The sequence below is a fragment of the Ictalurus furcatus genome, chromosome 22, assembly GCF_023375685.1.
Source record: "Ictalurus furcatus strain D&B chromosome 22, Billie_1.0, whole genome shotgun sequence".
In the NCBI taxonomy this organism is placed as follows: Eukaryota; Metazoa; Chordata; class Actinopteri; order Siluriformes; family Ictaluridae; genus Ictalurus; species Ictalurus furcatus.
Window position 1 is genome coordinate 2,013,541 of NC_071276.1, and position 23,753 is coordinate 2,037,293.

Sequence of the window (23,753 nt, forward strand, 5' to 3'; positions counted from 1 at the left end):
TCCATGTTCATTACTGGTTAACACTTTAGGCATTTTTGAGAAGCCTGGTAAACAATGCACAAGTTTGAAATCAATAGTGTAATTTATATAGTATGGTACAGAGGATACAATAGTAAGTAGTGATACAGAGGTACATGGATGATTGTTTATATCACCAAACAGTACAAAAACATGCAGTAAATGGTATGTGTAATAGAAATATACAGTATAATGCAGTGTATAGGCTACCTTATATAGCGGTTTAGAATCACTGCTTTAAAACTTTAAAAATAATAATAATTATATATATATATATATATATATATATATATATATATATATATATATATATATTATTTGTATATCTGTAATATTTGGGAAAAGCAAGTCATAAAATATGATATACAGGCCTATCGTAATATTAAAATGACAAAATATTGTATTTTATATTTCTTAAACAGAAGTCCTTAAACATAGTTGTAGTTAAAAGAGAGCTTGATATAGGCCTACAGTATGTCACAATATATTTCTCTATCTTCTACATCTTTATCTTTTTGCACCTTTTCCCCTTCATTTTGCTTTACGTCACACTGAAGGGGGCGGGGCGGGGGCGGGGCTTGTTTCTTTAATATATCACACACCTGTGCGGAACGTTGTGGAACAGACGCTTTCTGTGTCGCGCGGCAGTTATCTGGATTACTCGGTAGTTGTGTGAAGTATTTTATATACAGAATTACAGTTAAAGATCTGAAGATGTACATGATGGGCCGCATCGTCGTTCTTGTAATCCTGCTTGGATGTGGTGAAATGTCCACAGGTGAGTTTTTAATCTTAACTAGCTCCGTTATGCTAGCAGCACCGACCGCTAACTGTAGGATTAATGTGGTGTGTTGAAGATTTACTGTCTGCTTGGTGAATGTGTGCGTCTAATTTATCTAAACACATCTAACCAGCGGGAAAAAGAACGTTTTTAGGTTTGTTATTGGAGCATGAGAGATTTTTGGATGGCTCTGATTTCTATCTTCCGAAATCACACCTGGAAGCACGACACATCATGATGTTGTGATTGTTTTCACCGGCGGCCTAAACGAGGATTTTCTACACTCAATATCATTCTGTTGTCTTTCCTCTATAAAGTACGGAGCCCTGTAGTGTCAGGTAAGAAAAAAAACACAGCCGTGTGTAATCCGTGCCCTCAGATTCGTAATCCGCGTTAAAATTGGGTTTATATTGGACATGGGCGGTACATTCGAGCTTCTCTCTATTTCTCAATAATTAAACACACAAAAAGGACATAATGTGTATTGTCTTAATAATGTGTATTGAGTGGACATAGAACCAGTACCACTGAATATATTTTTTAATTTTCTCCCGTTAAAGACCGCGGAAACCAAACTTTGGGAAAAGCAGGTCATCAGCGCTTTATAGTAATAGACAGTAAGGGACCGTCTAAAAAGTGCATGACCTGGGCAACTGTGTAAGATTTTTATATGGCACAATAGTTTATATGTATAATTAAAAAGGTATATCATTAATAATATATATGCTATAAAGAATTAGTTTTTATCCATACTGTATCCTAACACTGCAATAAGTTAGATATCCTGTGAAGTAGACGGCTATAAACTTAGTAGTATCTTATACAATTGCCCAAGTCATGCACTTTTTAGGCGGTTCCTTACTGACTCCATTACTGTAAGGTGCTGATGACCTGCGTGAAGTTGCCGCCCCGCTTCCCCCCCCCCGCCCGCTTACCTTCTTACCTGACACTAGGGGGCTCCGTAACAAAGCTAGTATAGGTCAGAACGAAATGTCGTTTTTATAGCACCATGGTGCAACACATAACAGTACAGTACACAAGACTGTGTTGTCTTGAAAATTAAAGTGTGAATACACAACAATGCAAGACTGCAGCGTCTGAATATCCCTACTACTATACTACACAGTAGGCGAAAAGCAGTTCGCGAAAGAAGTAGTTCTCAGTATTCATACAACAGTAGGTGAGAAATACCCGGATGAGCTACTGATTCTGCAGTGTGGAACCAGTTTACAGTGTGGATACTGTGCTATCCCATAATGCAACGGGACTGACTTGGAAGACCTGTCAGAATCTGTGCTGTCCAAAGCAGTGTTCCAGATTGTATTCATGCTCACCACTTATACCGATCAGTACGTACTGTATCAAGCTGAGTAGTAGGTACTGAGTCGAACTTGGTAGGTACTGTCACACAGTATCCAATTTTGGACGCAGCCGATAAGTACACAGAACAGTGAATACACAGGGCAATAAATACACTGTGCAGAGACCAGAGAACACTGTTGTGTGGGAAAGTTTGGCTGTCTTCAGCCTCTGCAGGAAGTGGACACACTGTTGGGTGTTCTTGACTAGGCAGGTGGTGTTGAGAGTCCAGGAGAGGTCCTCGGTGATGTGCACACCAATAGCTTTTGAGTCTTTCCACAGTTGTTCCGTTGATGTTCAGTGGTCACACTCTCCTTCACTACCAACACAAACACACACACACACACTCTCCTTCACTACCAACACAAACACACACACACACACTCTCCTTCACTACCAACACAAACACACACACACACACACACTCTCCTTCACTACCAACACAAACACACACACACACACACACTCTCCTTCACTACCAACACAAACACACACACACACACACACTCTCCTTCACTACCAACACAAACACACACACACACACACACTCTCCTTCACTACCAACACAAACACACACACACACACACTCTCCTTCACTACCAACACAAACACACACACACACACACTCCTTCACTACCAACACAAACACAAACACACACACACACACACACACTCCTTCACTACCAACACAAACACACACACACACACACTCCTTCACTACCAACACAAACACAAACACACACACACACACACACACTCCTTCACTACCAACACAAACACACACACACACACACTCTCCTTCACTACCAACACAAACACACACACACACACACACACTCTCCTTCACTACCAACACACACACACTCTCCTTCACTACCAACACACACACACTCTCCTTCACTACCAACACACACACACTCTCCTTCACTACCAACACAAACACAAACACACACACACACACACACACTCCTTCACTACCAACACAAACACACACACACACACACTCTCCTTCACTACCAACACAAACACACACACACACACACACACTCTCCTTCACTACCAACACACACACACTCTCCTTCACTACCAACACACACACTCTCCTTCACTACCAACACACACACTCTCCTTCACTACCAACACACACACTCTCCTTCACTACCAACACACACACTCTCCTTCACTACCAACACACACACACTCTCCTTCACTACCAACACACACACACTCTCCTTCACTACCAACACACACACTCTCCTTCACTACCAACACAAACACACACACACACACACTCTCCTTCACTACCAACACAAACACACACACACACACACTCCTTCACTACCAACACAAACACAAACACACACACACACACACACACTCCTTCACTACCAACACAAACACACACACACACACACTCCTTCACTACCAACACAAACACAAACACACACACACACACACACACTCCTTCACTACCAACACAAACACACACACACACACACTCTCCTTCACTACCAACACAAACACACACACACACACACACACTCTCCTTCACTACCAACACACACACACTCTCCTTCACTACCAACACACACACACTCTCCTTCACTACCAACACACACACACTCTCCTTCACTACCAACACAAACACAAACACACACACACACACTCCTTCACTACCAACACAAACACACACACACACACACTCTCCTTCACTACCAACACAAACACACACACACACACACACACTCTCCTTCACTACCAACACACACACACTCTCCTTCACTACCAACACACACACTCTCCTTCACTACCAACACACACACTCTCCTTCACTACCAACACACACACTCTCCTTCACTACCAACACACACACTCTCCTTCACTACCAACACACACACACTCTCCTTCACTACCAACACACACACACTCTCCTTCACTACCAACACACACACACTCTCCTTCACTACCAACACACACACACTCTCCTTCACTACCAACACACACACTCTCCTTCACTACCAACACACACACACTCTCCTTCACTACCAACACACACACACTCTCCTTCACTACCAACACACACACACTCTCCTTCACTACCAACACACACACACTCTCCTTCACTACCAACACACACACTCTCCTTCACTACCAACACACACACTCTCCTTCACTACCAACACACACACTCTCCTTCACTACCAACACACACACTCTCCTTCACTACCAACACACACACACTCTCCTTCACTACCAACACACACACACTCTCCTTCACTACCAACACACACACTCTCCTTCACTACCAACACACACACACTCTCCTTCACTACCAACACACACACACTCTCCTTCACTACCAACACACACACACTCTCCTTCACTACCAACACACACACACTCTCCTTCACTACCAACACACACACACTCTCCTTCACTACCGACACACACACACACACTCTCCTTCACTACCGACACACACACACACACTCTCCTTCACTACCGACACACACACACACACTCTCCTTCACTACCGACACACACACACACACTCTCCTTCACTACCGACACACACACACTCTCCTTCACTACCGACACACACACACACTCTCCTTCACTACCGACACACACACACACTCTCCTTCACTACCGACACACACACACACTCTCCTTCACTACCGACACACACACACACTCTCCTTCACTACCGACACACACACACACACTCTCCTTCACTACCGACACACACACACTCTCCTTCACTACCGACACACACACACTCTCCTTCACTACCGACACACACACTCTCCTTCACTACCGACACACACACTCTCCTTCACTACCGACACACACACTCTCCTTCACTACCGACACACACACTCTCCTTCACTACCGACACACACACTCTCCTTCACTACCGACACACACACTCTCCTTCACTACCGACACACACACTCTCCTTCACTACCGACACACACACTCTCCTTCACTACCGACACACACTCTCTCCTTCACTACCGACACACACACTCTCTCCTTCACTACCGACACACACACTCTCTCCTTCACTACCGACACACACACACACTCTCTCCTTCACTACCGACACACACACACACTCTCTCCTTCACTACCGACACACACACACACTCTCTCCTTCACTACCGACACACACACACACTCTCTCCTTCACTACCGACACACACACACACTCTCTCCTTCACTACCGACACACACACACACTCTCTCCTTCACTACCGACACACACACACACTCTCTCCTTCACTACCGACACACACACACACTCTCTCCTTCACTACCGACACACACACACACTCTCTCCTTCACTACCGACACACACACACACACTCTCCTTCACTACCGACACACACACACACTCTCCTTCACTACCGACACACACACACACACTCCTTCACTACCGACACACACACACACACTCTCCTTCACTACCGACACACACACACACACTCTCCTTCACTACCGACACACACACACACACTCTCCTTCACTACCGACACACACACACACACTCTCCTTCACTACCGACACACACACACTCTCCTTCACTACCGACACACACACACACACTCTCCTTCACTACCGACACACACACACTCTCCTTCACTACCGACACACACACACTCTCCTTCACTACCGACACACACACACTCTCCTTCACTACCGACACACACACACTCTCCTTCACTACCGACACACACACACTCTCCTTCACTACCGACACACACACACTCTCCTTCACTACCGACACACACACACTCTCCTTCACTACCGACACACACACACTCTCCTTCACTACCGACACACACACACTCTCCTTCACTACCGACACACACACACTCTCCTTCACTACCGACACACACACACTCTCCTTCACTACCGACACACACACACTCTCCTTCACTACCGACACACACACACACTCTCCTTCACTACCGACACACACACACTCTCCTTCACTGCCAATGCGCACCATGAAGCAGTGTTTAACACCTGAACCTGATCCTTTATCAGTGTTACACATTACACAATTTGCATAACCATTTTTTTTTTTATTAATATGAATAAGTGTGCAGCTCTTTAACAAGCAAGACATGAGGACAGGGGGACATGGGGAAATGGGGGATCCTCATGATGCATATACTTATGTTGTGTATCAGAAATTAGCTGAGCAGACAACATGATTACACAATGTCATGTAACGCATTTTGTATTGATCAACAGAGTTTCTTTTTAATGGGGTGATGTTAGAGAAGGTGTTCTGTGTGTTTTCTTTTGCTCTATATTTTTGTTCATTATGTACATTCATTATGTACATTAATAAAATATTTCTTCTTAACACAAAGTATGTACATGGTATATACAGTAGTATATAGAAGCAGCTAACTCCAGGCTTTGGGTAAATATATTACATTTTACATTGGGATTAGTTCTAATTGTTATTTATTTGAAATAACTGAGTTCAACTACACTACCCAGAGTACAACGTGGTCTACAAACATGGACACTTCAGACTACAACACCCAGCACCAACAGAGACTGTCATGTTCAAGTTCACCATCTTACTGATCACACACACACCTGTTCACAATCACAGCCTACACTATAAAACGACTTTCAACCCACAATCACTGTGAAGTATATGCTCTGTGTTTTGCCCTGATTGTTATGAAGCATTATTGTTTACCAGGTTCCCGATCTTGACTGGTTTTCACATTTTACCTAGTTTATGCTGTTTGCTCATCACCTGGCCTCTGCCTGTCTGTTTACTATGCTCTTGCCTTACATTTTAGATTTGTTTGCCTGTGTCTACACTAAAGCTGCTGTTTACCTGCACTCGTGTCCGCACCTGCCTCGTAACATTATTTTTATTAATTAGTCTAAATTCAGATTTTATTAGAATTGTTCCCTATCTCTCAATTTAGAGTCAAATATGATCATTCACCTTTAAAAAGGTTTTTATTTTTATTTTAAATATTTTCTTTAAAAAAAAAATGAATTCAGCTAGCACAAAGATGACATGTTAAGAGTTTCACGTGATGAGTAGTGTAACAGATTTGTGTGAGTAAACTGCTCTTCCTGCCAGTCAGTAATGATGATATCGTGTAAAAACCTTCTCCCCATGTTAGTCAATCAGTCATTTTATCATGAGTTGGAAATATTTGCTACTTATAGTATATGAAAAGGCATTGCACCAGTTTGAGATTGCACATAATATATAGTATGGTATAGAGGATATAGGCAAGTAGGTACATTGGTGACTGTTTACATTACCGCACAGTGCAAAAAGATGCATTAAATACTGTGTACTAGAACTATATAATGCAGTGTATACAGAGAGAAAAGATTTACCTTTACCTTCTGTAAAATAGAATAAATAAGACAAACACACGTTTGAGGAAAAGGTACTACACATGAGCCTGTTTGTGTCTGTTCTAATTTCCTTTATTTAAATAACAGACCCGTTTCACAATGACGTCAAAAACGTCCGCCTTTCCGCAAAGCAGTGTATACGTACTTCCGTTTTACCTTACGTTGCCATAGCAACATGGGTGGCGCTGCTAACATCCCATTTTTGACAACAAAACAGTTTTCTTGCTGCTAAAATTAAACATTCTGGAGGGAGAGAGATCTTATATAAAATCCACCAGTGTATATATGCATATGTTATGGCCTTAGCGCGTTTAAAGCAAAATAATAATAATGAAACACTCACTTTTTGTTGCAATTGAGTAAAGTCCCGGTCCACATTTATCAGATCCAAATTTATTTTGTGTTATTATTTTAGGCACATTATATTTGTCAATACCCCTGACTTAGATGAAGATCAGATCACAATTTATGACCAATTTATTCAGAAAACCATGAAATTCCAAAGGGTTCACATACTTTTTCTTGCCACTGTATTGTTTAATCAAAAGTATTTAATTGCTGATTTTTATTTTCCAGGCACACACAGTCTGCAGTACCTCTTCACTGTGCTCACACCAGGAACAGATTTCCCCAATTTCACTGTTGTTGGTCTACTGGATGGAGAGCCGTTTGAGTACTATGACAATAAAACCGGGGAGATCATTCCGAAGATGGCATGGATAGAAAAGTGTGAGCATGAAAATTATTGGAAAAAACAGAAGATTTGGATCAAGGGTAATGAGGAGGACTTAAAACCCTTTTTGTCTGCAGTAATGAAGCACTTTAATAACAGTAAAGGTGAGAATGAAAACACTCAGCTTTTATTATTAAATGAAATTGTTAGAACTTTAAGATTGTGTACAAGTCGTTCCATTACTAGCACTGCCAGTGAGACACTATAGGATAATTGATCAAAACCCTTATCTGCTCGGCTCTGTGGTTGGATCGGTTTCTGTCTCACTGGTATGTGTCTGCCAAATGAATTAGTAAATGAGAGTATGAGGACATTTGAATAGCTGCAGAATGTGAGATACAATTTGGTTTTCCTTTGCTTTTCTATGAAGCCAAAATGGGTTTTATTTCTTGTGTGTAATGTGTGTGTGTTTTGTCTGCAGGATTTCACACATGGCAGTGGATGTCTGGCTGTGAGCTTTATGATGACCGAATCACTCAAGTATCCAACCAGTCCTGTTATGATGACAAGCAGTTCGTTTGTGATGGCAATTCCACTAGAGTGTACGACCAGTCTTGTTTTGATGGAGAACATGTCATCACTCTGGATCTAAAAAACCTCATCTGGAATACAACTAGTGATAAAGCTCGAGCACTGAAAAACCAATGGGAGGCTACTGGTCATCGAGTTTTGGACCACAAGCATGACCTCATAAAGAAGTGTATCAAGCTGTGTCAGTACTTGTCTTGGGGCAGAAAGATTCTGGAAAGGAAAGGTAAAGTTTGCAACACACATTGCATTTGCCACTGAACAACCTACAACGTTTTCTTTGTCTTTTTGCCCTGATTTGAAACCATGAAAAAAAAACTGTTTCTATTTCACTCTTCTTCTGTGCAGTTCGTCCCGAGGCATCACTGTTCCAGAAAAACTCGTCTTCTCCAGAGGTGGTGTGTCATGCTACATGTTTCTTCCCCAATGCTGTGAATATCACCTGGCAGAAGGACGGAGAGGACGTGCATGAGGACGTGGATCTCAGAGAGACGTTACCCAACCAGGATGGAAGCTTCCAGAAGAGAAGCATTCTGACAGTCACAGCTGAGGATCTGCAGAAACACAACTACACCTGCGTGATTCAGCACAGCAGCTTGGAGAAGGAGATGGTGCTGCCTGTGAGCGAGCGCCGAATCCTGAATCCTGGTCAGAGAAACACTTTCCTATAAAACTACAGATTTACACTGAAAGCTGATTTATTTCTGCAGCAGATAATAAAGACTCTGTACTGATTTAACAGATGGAGGATCAGGTGGAGGGCAGACTGGTATCGTCGTTGGTGTAGTCGTGGCTCTCGCGGCTCTCGTTGCCATTCTTGTTATTTACTTCCATTGCAAACGTATCAACTCTGGTGAGAAAAAGACAAACATTTAGTTGAACATAATTTATTTTAGATATTTCTATGAGATATTACTTTTATGTGCATTATATTTCATTATATGTAATTTATTCTATTTTAGTATAATACCATATTAAAATATAGTTGTTTAATTGTATATTAACGTTAATATTTTATATAATTATTAATATATACTATTAATTTAAAGATTTGACATTAATATTTATGTGAATTGTCATATTTTTACGGTTTAATTGAGGAAAAAAATATTGACAGTGTTGTGATGCAGTTTTGCTCTCAGTTCCCAGAATTAAATATAATTATATTTAGAAGGCATTCTAAATTTAAATTTATATTTATCTATTTAAGGTCAGTCCATAATCTGACTTTCAGGCTTCACAGCCGTTCCAGTCTAATCCAGTAAGTTAACTTCTGCTACTTAATACTTGTACCTAATACCTAATACTTTATATTTGATTATTAATTTAATAATTTTTTTTCTCTATTTTCTCTTAGAATTGTTAATGGTTTAGATTTTTACAGCCTTCGAAGACTTTCCATTCCATGCATGGTCTGAGAGAGATGTTCTATTAAGGAGAATACGACAAGATGTTCTGCTACTGAACGTTAGATCAAGGGACCATCCAGGGATTTAACTATTGTATTGAAGAGGCTGACATGAAGAATGGAGAATAACATTCAAGTGTTATCCAGACCATTTCACCGTTCATCCGAGCTAACTCAGTTTAGGTGATGTATTACTGTACTAAAATGCAGAAGTTTTATGTAATTTAAAAAAATCTATTTACTGCATTACTAAATAAGTAAAATAATAGGTAAGAACAATCTGCTTATCCAAAAAAACAAAAAAAAAAACCTTTCATAATATTAACAAAAGTGTCAGTATGTCCGTTAAAGAAAAATATAGAAGCATTAAATCATTTTATCACAAAAATATAGCATGCATAAAATTAACTAGTAAAAGATATTGTCTATGATCTGCAACACTGAGTAAACTTTAATGAAATTCATATATATCTGATTTAACAGAACACTGTTATAAAAAGGCATTAAAGAGTCTGTTATAAAAGATGAAGATAATCTATAATGCATCATTGCAACAGTTACAATACTGCAGACTGTGTAGAAACTAGGGATGCACCGATTGATCGGCTGTCGATCTGTATCGGCCGATAATCACATTCTGTGACCCGATGGTAGACTCTAAATTTGGCCGATCTCATGAACTGATCACAAGTTGATGACGTAAAACATATGAGGATGTAAAACACATGATGACATTAAACTTTAATGCTGCAGTCATGTCATCACCGGTGTGGAATTATTACGAGGTCTCAAGAAACAAAGAAAAATTCCCCATTTTCCGTGTATTTATGTTCTCTGTAAAATTAGTTCTGCTTATTCATTTGATTCTCAATTGATAAAAAATCTACAACTTTACTGTAAATAATATAACCAAGGCAACATCTGTGGTATTACTTTATCCAGAAAAAATAATAATAATTTAAAAAAAAAAAAAAGGTTAACATTGACTGTCAACAGAATACTTACATAATCACTTATATACAGCTTGAACGATTCGGATCAGTATCGGCTGATCATGTTGACTGTTCTGCGAATCTAACAGCACACAAAAAATAACATCTGGCTTTTCCCTTTGATGGACAGGGCAGTGGGAGGGGCATACTATCTCTCCCCTGTCAATCACAGCAACATGAGCCAATTGTGTGTGTCTACTGTTTTTTAAAAATAAATAAATAAATAAATAGTTTCAATGGTCCCCCGAAGAAATGGTCGACCCCCCCCCCCCCCAAAAAAAAAAAAAACAAGAAACTTTTAATGTAAGTAGTTCATCAAACTATATTCTTCCCTTAAAATTGGTCAAATGGGACAAATTTTATTTTCACTAAAGCTTTAACAGAATTTAGCTGCACTTGCATTGCGTTTCTAAAACAAGTTTTCTCAGTGCAGGGAAACGTGCTACAGATACAGTAAATAGATATAAGAATGTAAAAGTCTGAATTATTTCTTTAATTCTTAGTGTGTGTGTGTGTGCATGCATGTGTGGGGTGTACACAAGTGTATCCGTTACAGCAGTGTTTACTGGCAAATTTTTTTAATGACAGATTATTTAATGACTTTTTGTAACTTATTGTTTTATTCAGTGCATTGTTTCGTAACCTACTGTGATATTTACAGAGAATTTGAAGTCTAAAAATGACATGTGATAACATGATTTACTGTTTACCTCAGTGAAGGTTTGTTTATAATTATTTACTAATGTATTATATACATCCTGAGAATGAAAATGCATTGTATTTGTATTTATTACACATTAGAATTTTTATACATCACAGTGCGTGTGCCTTGCCGAGTGCAAAAGTTTGCATATCCATACCCCAAATGACTTTACAGGAATTTTACCTCAGTTTCTTTCCCTAATTTGCTGCCAATTCCCACCCACCAGCCAGCCCTCTCCCATTAAATAACAACTACCACCTGGGGAGGCTGAAAGCTAACACATGCTTCCTCAGAGGCACATGAAGCCAGCCGCCCTCATTTCTTCCCCAAACTGCTGCCCATGCTGTGTTTCGCACATGAGCTCACAGACGGCCACGGTTGGCCAGTGGTACTGTGATTGGCCAATGGTACTGTGATTGACAGGGAAGAAAGAATTCCCTCCCACCCAGAGAGCACAGCTAATTTTGCGCTCTCTCCAAAATTGACTTGACTTAAAGCCTGTTAAACATATTTTACCTTAAATATGACATTTTTTTTAAAAGTATGTTTTCCCTTCTTTTCTTTTGTTTAAACCAAAAACCTCAGGAGGAGATATAAACTTTTGCACTGAATTACACTCTCTGGAAGTGTTGAGACGGAAACTGTTCTCTGCAGGGAGATGAGTTTATTTGTCTCTTTCATCTTGAACAAATGTCTTATGTACTGTAATAAATCACCTAAAGAATGCACTTTATGTAATGTGTTTTTGGTAAATTGCTTGATGAAGTTGAAAAATATTACAGGCACTTTTGTTTACCTCCATTTGATTTAAAAAAATAAAATTAAAAAAAAAAAGTGTGTGTACAGGTGAAGACTGTAGTTTTACTTTAGAAAAGCAATGTGAGTAAATGAAGTGATGCCATAAACGAAGGAAGTTAACACTAGCTCAATTTCATAATAATTTACTATTGATTGTACGAAGACTTAATATCTCTGTAAGGTTAGCCAGTATCTCCTTTTTAAACAAACTCCACCAAGGACAAGTGGAGAATAAAGAGCACTTCTCCATTCAGATGTGTATCTTACTGTAGGTGTCAGAGTTAGATGAATGTCATGGAGAGCGGCGATTTTTATAATAAACTGGGACAAATGAAACTAATCATTCAGTTATGATAAAAGAAATGGCGCCATACAAAAGGAGGCCGGCCGGTCTGTCTGCATATAGACTTGTCATAAACAAGTTCCTTAGCTGGTGGAAGATTGAGAGCTTATTATTATTACTAATTATATTAGTAATTATTAGTACTTATTAGTACTCATTAATAATAATTAATAATAATATGTATTATTAAATATTTTATTAGCATAGAAGTGAGTAAAAAAAAAACACATGAGCTTTCGTGGATATTTGTGGGCATCACTATGTAAATGAGCTGTGTCCGGAATTTGCACTTTACAGTTGATCAGCACACACACACACACACACACACACACACACACACGAGTACAATTTCACATATTGTGCATTCACCTGTAGATCCAATCATACTGCAGTGCAATATTTTCCACACAGCCGAGAGGGGGCGCATCTGAGCCGCATCTGTTCTGTAACACGGTGGAACGGCCAGAAAGATTAGAGCAGATAGACAGTGATAGTAGTGTATCCTAATTTTATGCATTCTGATACTTTTTGCTGGTAATGTACCTTTGAAGTGATTGATTGTTTTATGTGGTTTTGCTTTGTAATACATATCTGTGAAGGGTGCTCTCAGTTGGTCATTACTAGGTTACTAGCCCTAGTTAGCTAACAAAAGGGATAATGTAGGCTATATACATTTATGTTCACTCCCAAACTGTATATTATTTAAACACAACTAATATGCTGTTATAATCGCTGTTTCTAACGAGATTATTTTAGTAAAATGTCAATTTAGAGATGAGCTATGTGGTTAGCAGTCCGTATCCTCAGGTAATTCAGCTACAATTTGTTGTTTTTATTTGTGACAGGTTGACATATGATTTCTTGATTGGGCCAACTCTGTAAAAATTTAATGTAAAAATTTCCATTAATGCTTAATGATTCAAATGTGAATGTAAAAAAAAAAAAAAAAACACTTTTTTTTTTCTTTAATTGAAAGGTTTTTTTTGTTTCACTCGACTTCAAAACATGCATCTATCTTATACGAATAATATTCATATTTAATAAACAAGGCAATTACAGAAACCCTAAGAGCAGGGGGGGTGCTACAGAATGGCCAGGGGTGGCATTGGTCACCCACTGAAATCCGGTTGGCCACCCCAGGTGTCGCCCCCTACAGATGTCTTGCGATTGGCCTGTTTTTATTCCAATCAGTTTCTAACCATTTCTGGTGAAATTAATGATTCAAAGAATTTCAGTGCTCAAATCTGGTGATGGTCATAGATATTGGATGGAGTATGTAATATCATTGAGTGGACATTACATTATCGAGCTTTGCGAGATACAAAAAAAAAGTACAGGTAGGTAGCCTCTGTGTGTGGTTTAATATAATAGATCATGTACAATCAACCAGTCACTATTGCATCTTGTATCACCCTGAAGGGGTTTATTAAAGCAATAAGCCCCACGAGGCCATGGTTTACAGGGATTTTAAAACAGCTAAGGGAAGTTTATTATGAATATGAATATATTCATATATACAGCAGGAGTTTGACACCCCTGCTGTAAGAGATTTGTGGTGCTGTAAATCCATCCTGTGCTAAAACTTCCTCATTGTCTTGGTTGCTTAGCAAGGGTAGACACCACGGGAGCATAAGCATAAACGGTGCCGGCCATAACATAACCATAACATCACTATACACTGGTCCATCAAGACGGGCATCAAAACCCTAGGCTCTTTGTCCACTGGATATAGATGAATTTTCACTCACCTGTAGTGAAACCAATTAATGTCACCGTTTCAGAGTGGGTCCCACCCTTCGAATGTATTGAAGAGACGGAGTACTAGGAACAAAATGCAATAAAGCAACTTTTCTGCAGCTGACTGACTAAGTAAGTGACTTATGATTGTGTAGAAATGGAGAGAGAGAGACAGAGAGAGAGAGAGAGAGAGAGAGAGAGGTCAGAAGGAAAACGAGGAAGGCTTGTAATAATTTAGCTGTTTGCATTTATTAATATTTTTTGCATGTGTTTTTATATTAATTACTCATAAAATCTTAAACTAATGACACAACTACTTTTAATGTCTTTTTTGAATTCAGTCATAAATCATTCACAATTCATGCAGGAAAATGTGAAAAATTTTTAGTCAAAAAATTTAACCAAGTGATAAATTTTAATACAATCAGTTCTAAAAGGGCTCTGAGGCCTGTGACAGGCTTAGTAACGAACACTCTTAAGGCAACAACCAAATATAGGAATACTGATATAAGGTTTCTCTCAAGTGTAAAGTTTAGCGTGTCAGTTGTGGTTTTGCACTCGCACAGAAGACAGCTTGTATGACAAGACTTGACACATCCCGTTTCAGCGGAGCACCTTGTGGACTCTTCTAAATCGTCCTTTGTCATTTCATTCATTTGCAGAATTAAACGAAACTTCTCTGAAATCCACTTAAGATTGTCACATCTGGTAATAAGTTGACTGCTTATGGTGAAACTATAACAAACTCTCCACTTAACACTATGCCGTTGCTTATCAAGCGACTTACTTGATTCTCCACTTTTATGAAAACAACCACCGCCTTGTTCATGCGAGATGCCGAGGAAATATTTTCATAGCCGATTTCTTTTCCTACAGCCAGGAACACATCCTCCACAGCCACGCCGTTCGCAGGCACCCTGATCATTTGTGTCAAAAAAAAAAAAAACACACCCCAGGCAGTCTCCCCTAATATATTTAGATCAGAGGTGCCCAAACTTTTTCCTATGAAGGGCCATAAATCAAGCTTGATTGAGGGACATGGGCCAAAAGTAAACGTTGCATTATATCAAACTGTAATATTATGATTTCATAATATTTACAAATAATTTAATTAATCGAAAACTAGTCTGGAATCTGCTTAACTAATGCAGTTTTATTTTCAGAATTTTATAGTTCAATGTAGTATACTTATAGTTTAATGAAAACATAAACATTCCAGTTTATAGTACAACATGTTCAATGCCTAATACAACAATTCAAGCTATAAACAATTCAGCCATATTCCTGCAATATCACTGACCTCTAATGATAGACAGGAAGCTGGTAACTATTTTTCAAATGTTTTTCCAAATTGGACTGCAGCTGACTTACTGACAAAGTCAGGATATTATGTAGGTGACAGTCAGTTAGTTTGCTTCTCAGTTTAAACTTGTTTAAGTTCATCAGACTGAAAGTCTGATCACAGTGGTAGGTACTGCCAAACAGAGACAGTATCAAATCAGACTGTTTGCACATCTTTAGGTACCTGTTTTCTGGGACACATTTGTAGAAGTCGGTCAAGGGAAGGGACCTGAACTTGTCTTTGCGTTCTGAATCACACTGAAGCTCAATTAGTTCCGTCTGAAGATCATCACTGACTGTGTCCACACTGATGGTGAAGGGTTGAGCAAACAGCTCAAAGTCAGAAGCATTGTGTCTGAAGTAGAGCTGCACAATTAATCGAATATCGATCCAGATTACAATTTTGACTGCACACGATTAAATGAACATGATCGACTGCGATATTAACGTTTAAAGTTCGTCCTTCGCTAATAGAAAACTCCGCTGCAGATCAAATCACGCGCTTCCTAAACTTATAGCCAATCATATAGAGCGGCGCAGGGATGACGTCATTTTGTTGCGCCAAAACCCCGAAACAGGGTTAGCATTTTAGCCCTCGAGCAGCCAGTTTCTCTGTGAGCTCCAGCGCTTGCACGAGGAGAAATCATGAAGCTAATTGGCACTACAGAGGTTGTCGGGGACATTAAATGTCATCACGCCGAACAGGAAAAAACTTTGCAGATAAACTCAGGGCTCTACAGTGCAACCATTTCACTCGCATCTGACATGATCAAACAGCTGGGTGATAATCTGGTCTTTTCCCTGGAGCTGAACATTTAAACATTGAGCAGCTCTGTGACATCCACCAGGAAAGCCAGGTCAGAAAGCCATTTCTTATTCATGGGCACTTGAATACTACCAATCTTGCTTTCCTGAAAAGCTCAGGCTCAGCCATCTAACCTCCTGGTGGTACAACACATCACCATGAAGCGCATCCATCTCCTCCAACAGTACCAACAATAGCTGTTCTTGATGTAAAATACAGTGGTACTTTATTAATTTCCCCCACATTCATTGACTTTCTGAGACACCAACGTAGCAAGGCCAGATTTCCTCCCTACCACCGCCGGGGCTCCATCAGATGTAATGCCAGCCATATTCTCCCACGTTAATTCATTCATTTAATTCATTCCGAGGATTCGGTTCAGAGAGTCAACGCCGATGATTCGGTTCAGAGACACAGCGCGGAGGATTCAGTTCAGAGAGTCAACGCCGAGGATTCGGTTCAGAGAGTCAACGCCGAGGGTTCAGTACAGAGACTCAGCTCCGAGGGTTCGGTTCAGAGAGTCAACGCCAAGGATTCGGTTCAGAGACAGCGCCGAGGATTCAGTACAGAGACACAGCGCGGAGGATTCAGTTCAGAGAGTCAACGCCCAGGGTTCAGGTCAGAGAAACAGCTCCGAGTTTTTGGTTCAGAGAGTCAACGCTGAGGGTTCGGTTCAATCTCACAGCGCTGCCGGTGTTTACTTAAAGAATAAAGATGGACAGACGCAGCGCTTTGATTAAAGTTTTTCTAGCCCTGTTTTTTGCTCCTCTGTCATCGGCAGGTAGGTTCCTCACCGCAAGATTTCTTAGCGGAACTCTATTGATTTAGGCTAAAATATTATAATATTTAGTATTTTAATATTTGTGCCAGCAGGTGGCTAATTGTAAATGTAATGAATCCGTCTCATAAAATATCTCCTTTCCAATTGTGGTATTCTAGAGTTTTGATGATTTTATTACCATTCGGGGGGGCGGGGGTGGATATGAGTGTTTCTAAACTTTTGACTGGTAGTGTGTGTGTGTGTGTGTGTGTGTGTGTGTGTGTATTAGAGATGCACCGATATATCGGTCTATAAAGGTTATTTTTCCCGCTATAGGTTATCGGCTGACAGTTTAAAAACATCCGATGTTCAGGGCCGATTACATGCTGTCAAATCCGCAGTTTGTGACTCTGTAGTCTCTAATCGGCGTCGAGTGTAATCCCCGCCAGTTAAAGGGCCAGTACATCGTTGAAAGATTTAAATGAAGATGAGTGACAAAAAGTAGTATATATTGCACAGAAAAATATATTTGTAGAGTAGTATATTTCATATCCAGTTAATGAGTTAATATAATCAAAAAAGTTTATATTAGGCCTATATATGACCAGTTTGATGTTCAATGATGAAGTAGAAATGCTTTTGTGGTGAGTGAATGTGAGTCTAACAGGAGGTGTTTTACATTTCAGTCAATTCATTCTGTTAATATTAATGAATAACATTCAATAAGTTCAGAAATCGTTCTTTAATCATCAGAATTTAGTTCATGTGTTAATGTTAATTTGAGTAATTACAAATGATTGTATTTTACACTTTTATAGCTATCCATTCACTGCAGTACTTCACTGCAGTGACAGCAGGAGAAAGTGTCACGTTTGTTCTACTGGATGGAGAGCCGCTCCTGTATTATTGCCCCAGCAACAACAGGACAGTGATGGCAGAATGGATAAAGAAGTTCACACCACATCATCCACATTACTGGGACCGAGAGATAGAACGTATCTTGGGTGAACAGATGGACCTCCACCACCATTTCAGTCAAGTGCTTAAAGTCTTCAATCACACCGCAGGTAAGAATAAACACATTTAAGGCTTTTATTGCTATATATCAGTTGGTTCAGTGGCTAAGAAAACTGCAAGAGAGCCACTGTGCATATTGGATTCTGTCTCGTACCATGGACGAGACATGGGAAGTGGGGTTCTGAGGTTGCTGCAGCAGCCCTACTATCAGGGTTCCTTTAACTTGAACCGCTAACATTTTTCTATTTGTCAGAGAGAGTATTCCACTACTACAGTGATTTGCCCACAATTTAAAAAAAATGTTATTTAATAATGAAACCTGCATCTTTCTGGTTTCTCTGTAGCATAAGAAGCTGTGTTTTGTCTCACTAACTTGTGTGGGAACAGTATTTTATAGCTGCTATAACATAATTAATAACAGGAATTAACCTCAGTGTCAGGAAACGTAGCCTACTGACTTTTACACTAGAGGTTTCTTCCATAAATGTTAGATATACTGGGGGAAAAAAGTTCACTGAATTTACTTTATTCACATGTGTACATCAGTTTCACATGAATGAACTGAGTTGCATTAACACAATTTGTTCTCATACAGCCAATATAATTGATATAAAAAATATTTTTCTATTTAATTTAATACTATAGACATTTCCTCCTGTCAGCACCAACATCCTCACAAGATTTTATGAAGTAATTGGATCACATTAATACTACATGAGTGATCATGCACACTGTGTGTAATTCAATGTAGTAAATTAGATACTTGCTTAAATTAAATGCAGTATAAGCAATGAATCTGTGTTTTGATCAGAAGCTAAATATTTTTATGTAAGCTTTACATCATATTTTCTCTTAAATCTGAATGATCACATATTCCCTTCTTCAGTGTGTACAGTGTCTCTTTACCATTTCAACAATTAACACGTTTCTTTGTTAAACAGCACGTTTAGCCTAATATTAGGCTTAGATTATGTACGTGAGCTGTAGGAACAATAACATATCAGAATGAGGGCTTTCATGTAAACTTGATAATTTACAGTCAGGTCCATAAATGTTTGGACATTGACAAAGGGTTGGGTTTTTTTGTTTTGTTTTGTTTTTTAGCTAGCACAGTAATAATGGATTTATTAATAGATCTTGTGGTGCCTGTGATTACTACAGTATTACTTGAGTTACCTTGATTTTAAAGGAGGCTTGTCTTCAGGTGTGGCTAGCCTTCATTAGCAATAGCTATGTAGCTCTGCAAATGCACATTTTATTATCAAAAACTACTACCCTCATAATGTATTTTGAATCATAAAGAACTATGAGATATTCTGCATCACTTACACGTGAAGTCTGGTTATCAGTCATCCTCTCTGTGCACTAATTAAAGCAAAATTCTGCTTCTTGAGTCAAAGCATTGAGCAAAGCGTATGATGATTGGCTGGATTGGAAACTCACAATTATCACTCTTATATACAGCCATGGGATGCATTCAATTATGTTTTTTTTTTTCATCAGGGACTAAATAACAACTGTGTGGCCCTCACCAACTTCTATAAACAAACAATAACCTCATGTGTCAACAAAAAATACAACAGATTATTATATCTAGTCATTTTTTCCCCAAAGTGTAAACGAACATTCAGAAACCAGGTGAGAAAAATAAGTACAATATTTCTAATTCCACAATCATTAAGAGATAAATTAGCAGCCAAGTGTTGCAGCTTTTGGTGTTCTGGAGTAGTCAGGTGTGTGTCTACATCATGCCAAGAAGAAAGGACATCAGCCTTGACCTCATTCACCATTTTACAGTGAGAAGGACTGTTTACAAATAGAAGCCCTGCAAATTCAGTCCGTTTAATGCTCAAAGAAACCAAGAGCTACACCATGTGATCTACAGCACATTAAATGTTTATGTTCATGAGAACACAATCAGAAAAATACAGAACAATATGGATTTAAGGGACAGGTAGCTAGGAAAAAAGAATATAGCAGCATGACTTATGTCTGCAAAATTCCATCTGAGTTATGGAACAATTTGATGAGACCAAGGTGGAGATGTTTGGTCATCATCCACAGCTCCATGCTTGGCTAAAACCAAACACCTCGTACAAACTGTCAAGTATGGTGATGGAGCGGTGATGATTTGGGATTGTTTTGTAGCCACAGGAGCTGGGAAACTTGCAGTCATTGAGAAAACCATGAACCCCACATTATAGCAGAATATTCTTGAGACCCCTTGTGAGGCCCACAATCCAGTCAGCTGGGCTGAAATTGGTTCATGTAACAGGACACTGATCCCAAGCACACCAGCAAATTCACCATGGCTAAAGGAGAAAAAAATCAAAGTGTTGGAATAGCCAAGTCAAAGTCCAGACCTCCGTGGTGGGATCTTAAGAGAGCTGTGCATAAATGTATACCCACAAATATCAATGAACTGAAGCAATATTGTAAAGAAGAATGGGCCAAAATTTCTCCAAAACGATGTGGGATATTCACAGACCTGGTTGATTTACTTTTGGCAGGAAAAATGACTACATATTGAAATCTGTTGTGTTATTTTGTTGTCAACTGAGGTTGTTTGTTTGTTTACAGACTACAATTGCCTAGACTACACAATTGTTATTTAAGCCCTGATAAATAAAAATAAAAGAATTGAAGGAGGGCTTACTTTTGTTTTTCCCATGACCGTACACGAACTTCAGATGAGAGACAGGTGTTAATAATCACACCAAGGTCTTTCACTGCTGCACATGATGTAACTGAAAGGCCATCCAGAGTTACTACGTAAACAAAAAGTTTACTACTAGCTTCCTGCTACCATTTGGCAAATGAACGCTCATCAATATAACAAGAAGCATCATCTATGTGGTGTGTGTGTGTGTGTGTGTGTGTGTGTGTGTGTGTGTGTGTACAGGAAATCACACAATGCAGTGGATGTATGGCTGTGAGCTTCATGATGATGGCACCAACCGAACATATAATCTGTACAGTTATGATGGAACAGATTTGCTCTATCTCAATATGACCACTCTCAACTGGACTGCAGCTAATGAGAAAGCAGAGATCTTCAAAAACAAGTGGGACACAGCAGGACATGAGGCTAAACACATGATCCACTACCTGAAGAACAAGTGTATTGATAGTTTAATGGACTATGTGTCTCTCCAAAATACATCACAGAGGAAAGGTAAAGTGTGTGATCTACTGTTACTGTAACCAGGTTTCGGTTGTAACATATTCAGAATCCAAATATAAAGTAACTATTCAACCCTTATTATATTTTGATACACCATTTATATTTAGATTACAGTTACTTCATAAAATTTTGTTAGAATCATTTTAAAATACATCTCGTGAGGACCACAGACAGGCAGAGAAAAAATTCTGTTAGCTATGAAGAAAACACTATTCTACGTATAATTGCAGAGTTAGGACTTTGTCAATAGCAAGTAAATTCACTTGGCAGCGTGGATCACTTGAGTTATGGTCACCCCATCCATCTGGACACATCTTAGACGCCGCAGTAGACTAGCTATAAAAATAAAAATGCAAAAAACATAACAGTTAATTGAAATTGCTTAAAACAGTGGCCTCTGTTTTTAGTTCAGCTGCTATACACACACACACACACTTTGATAGTGTACACACTAATAACACACTCCTTTACAACACACACACACACACTGATAGTGTACACACTAATAACACACTCCATTACAACACACACACAGATAGTGTACACACTATTAACACACTCCTTTACAACACACACACACTGATAGTGTACACACTATTAACACACTCCTTTACAACACACACACACTGATACTGTACACACTATTAACACACTCCTTTACAACACACACACACACTGATAGTGTACACACTTAACACACTCCTTTACAACACACACACACTGATAGTGTACACACTATTAACACACTCCTTTACAACACACACACACACTGATAGTGTACACACTATTAACACACTCCTTTACAACACACACACACTGATAGTGTACACACTATTAACACACTCCTTTACAACACACACACACTGATAGTGCACACACTATTAACACACTCCTTTACAACACACACACACTGATAGTGCACACACTAATAACACACTCCATTACAACACACACACACACTGATAGTGTACACACTATTAACACACTCCTTTACAACACACACACACTGATAGTGTACACACTATTAACACACTCCTTTACAACACACACACACTGATAGTGTACACACTTAACACACTCCTTTACAACACACACACACTGATAGTGTACACACTATTAACATACTCCATTACAACACACACACACACTGATAGTGTACACACTATTAACACACTCCTTTACAACACACACACACACTGATAGTGTACACACTATTAACACACTCCTTTACAACACACACACACACTGATAGTGCACACACTATTAACACACTCCTTTACAACACACACACACTGATAGTGTACACACTATTAACACACTCCTTTACAACACACACACACACTGATAGTGTACACACTAATAACACACTCCTTTACAACACACACACACACTGATAGTGTACACACTAATAACACACTCCATTACAACACACACACAGATAGTGTACACACTATTAACACACTCCTTTACAACACACACACACTGATAGTGTACACACTATTAACACACTCCTTTACAACACACACACACTGATAGTGTACACACTATTAACACACTCCTTTACAACACACACACTGATAGTGTACACACTATTAACACACTCCTTTACAACACACACACACACTGATAGTGTACACACTATTAACACACTCCTTTACAACACACACACACTGATAGTGTACACACTATTAACACACTCCTTTACAACACACACACACTGATAGTGTACACACTTAACACACTCCTTTACAACACACACACACTGATAGTGTACACACTATTAACATACTCCATTACAACACACACACACACTGATAGTGTACACACTATTAAC

At 39.2% G+C, this 23,753-nt stretch overlaps 1 protein-coding gene across 4 annotated transcripts in view; it reads left to right on the forward strand.

Annotated features, from left to right (window-relative positions):
* The first annotated feature begins 630 nt into the window (after positions 1-630).
* LOC128599156 (H-2 class I histocompatibility antigen, alpha chain-like) overlaps positions 631-23,753 on the forward strand; it is a 37,840-nt gene continuing 14,717 nt past the window's right edge. Inside the window, exons 1-7 of one of the 4 annotated variants that reach the window (XM_053610598.1) lie at positions 6,166-7,053; positions 8,147-8,407; positions 8,725-9,057; positions 9,180-9,479; positions 9,574-9,684; positions 10,042-10,092; positions 10,189-12,661. In XM_053610598.1, the coding sequence (XP_053466573.1) occupies positions 6,927-7,053; positions 8,147-8,407; positions 8,725-9,057; positions 9,180-9,479; positions 9,574-9,684; positions 10,042-10,058 (1,149 nt within the window). In that variant the 5' untranslated portion in view covers positions 6,166-6,926 and the 3' untranslated portion in view covers positions 10,059-10,092; positions 10,189-12,661. Of the gene's footprint in view, positions 797-6,165; positions 7,054-8,146; positions 8,408-8,724; positions 9,058-9,179; positions 9,480-9,573; positions 9,685-10,041; positions 10,093-10,188; positions 12,662-16,694; positions 17,740-18,536; positions 18,786-21,637; positions 21,911-23,753 lie in introns of those variants that run through there. The other 3 variants (XM_053610599.1, XM_053610596.1, XM_053610600.1) reach the window with 3 other exon arrangements.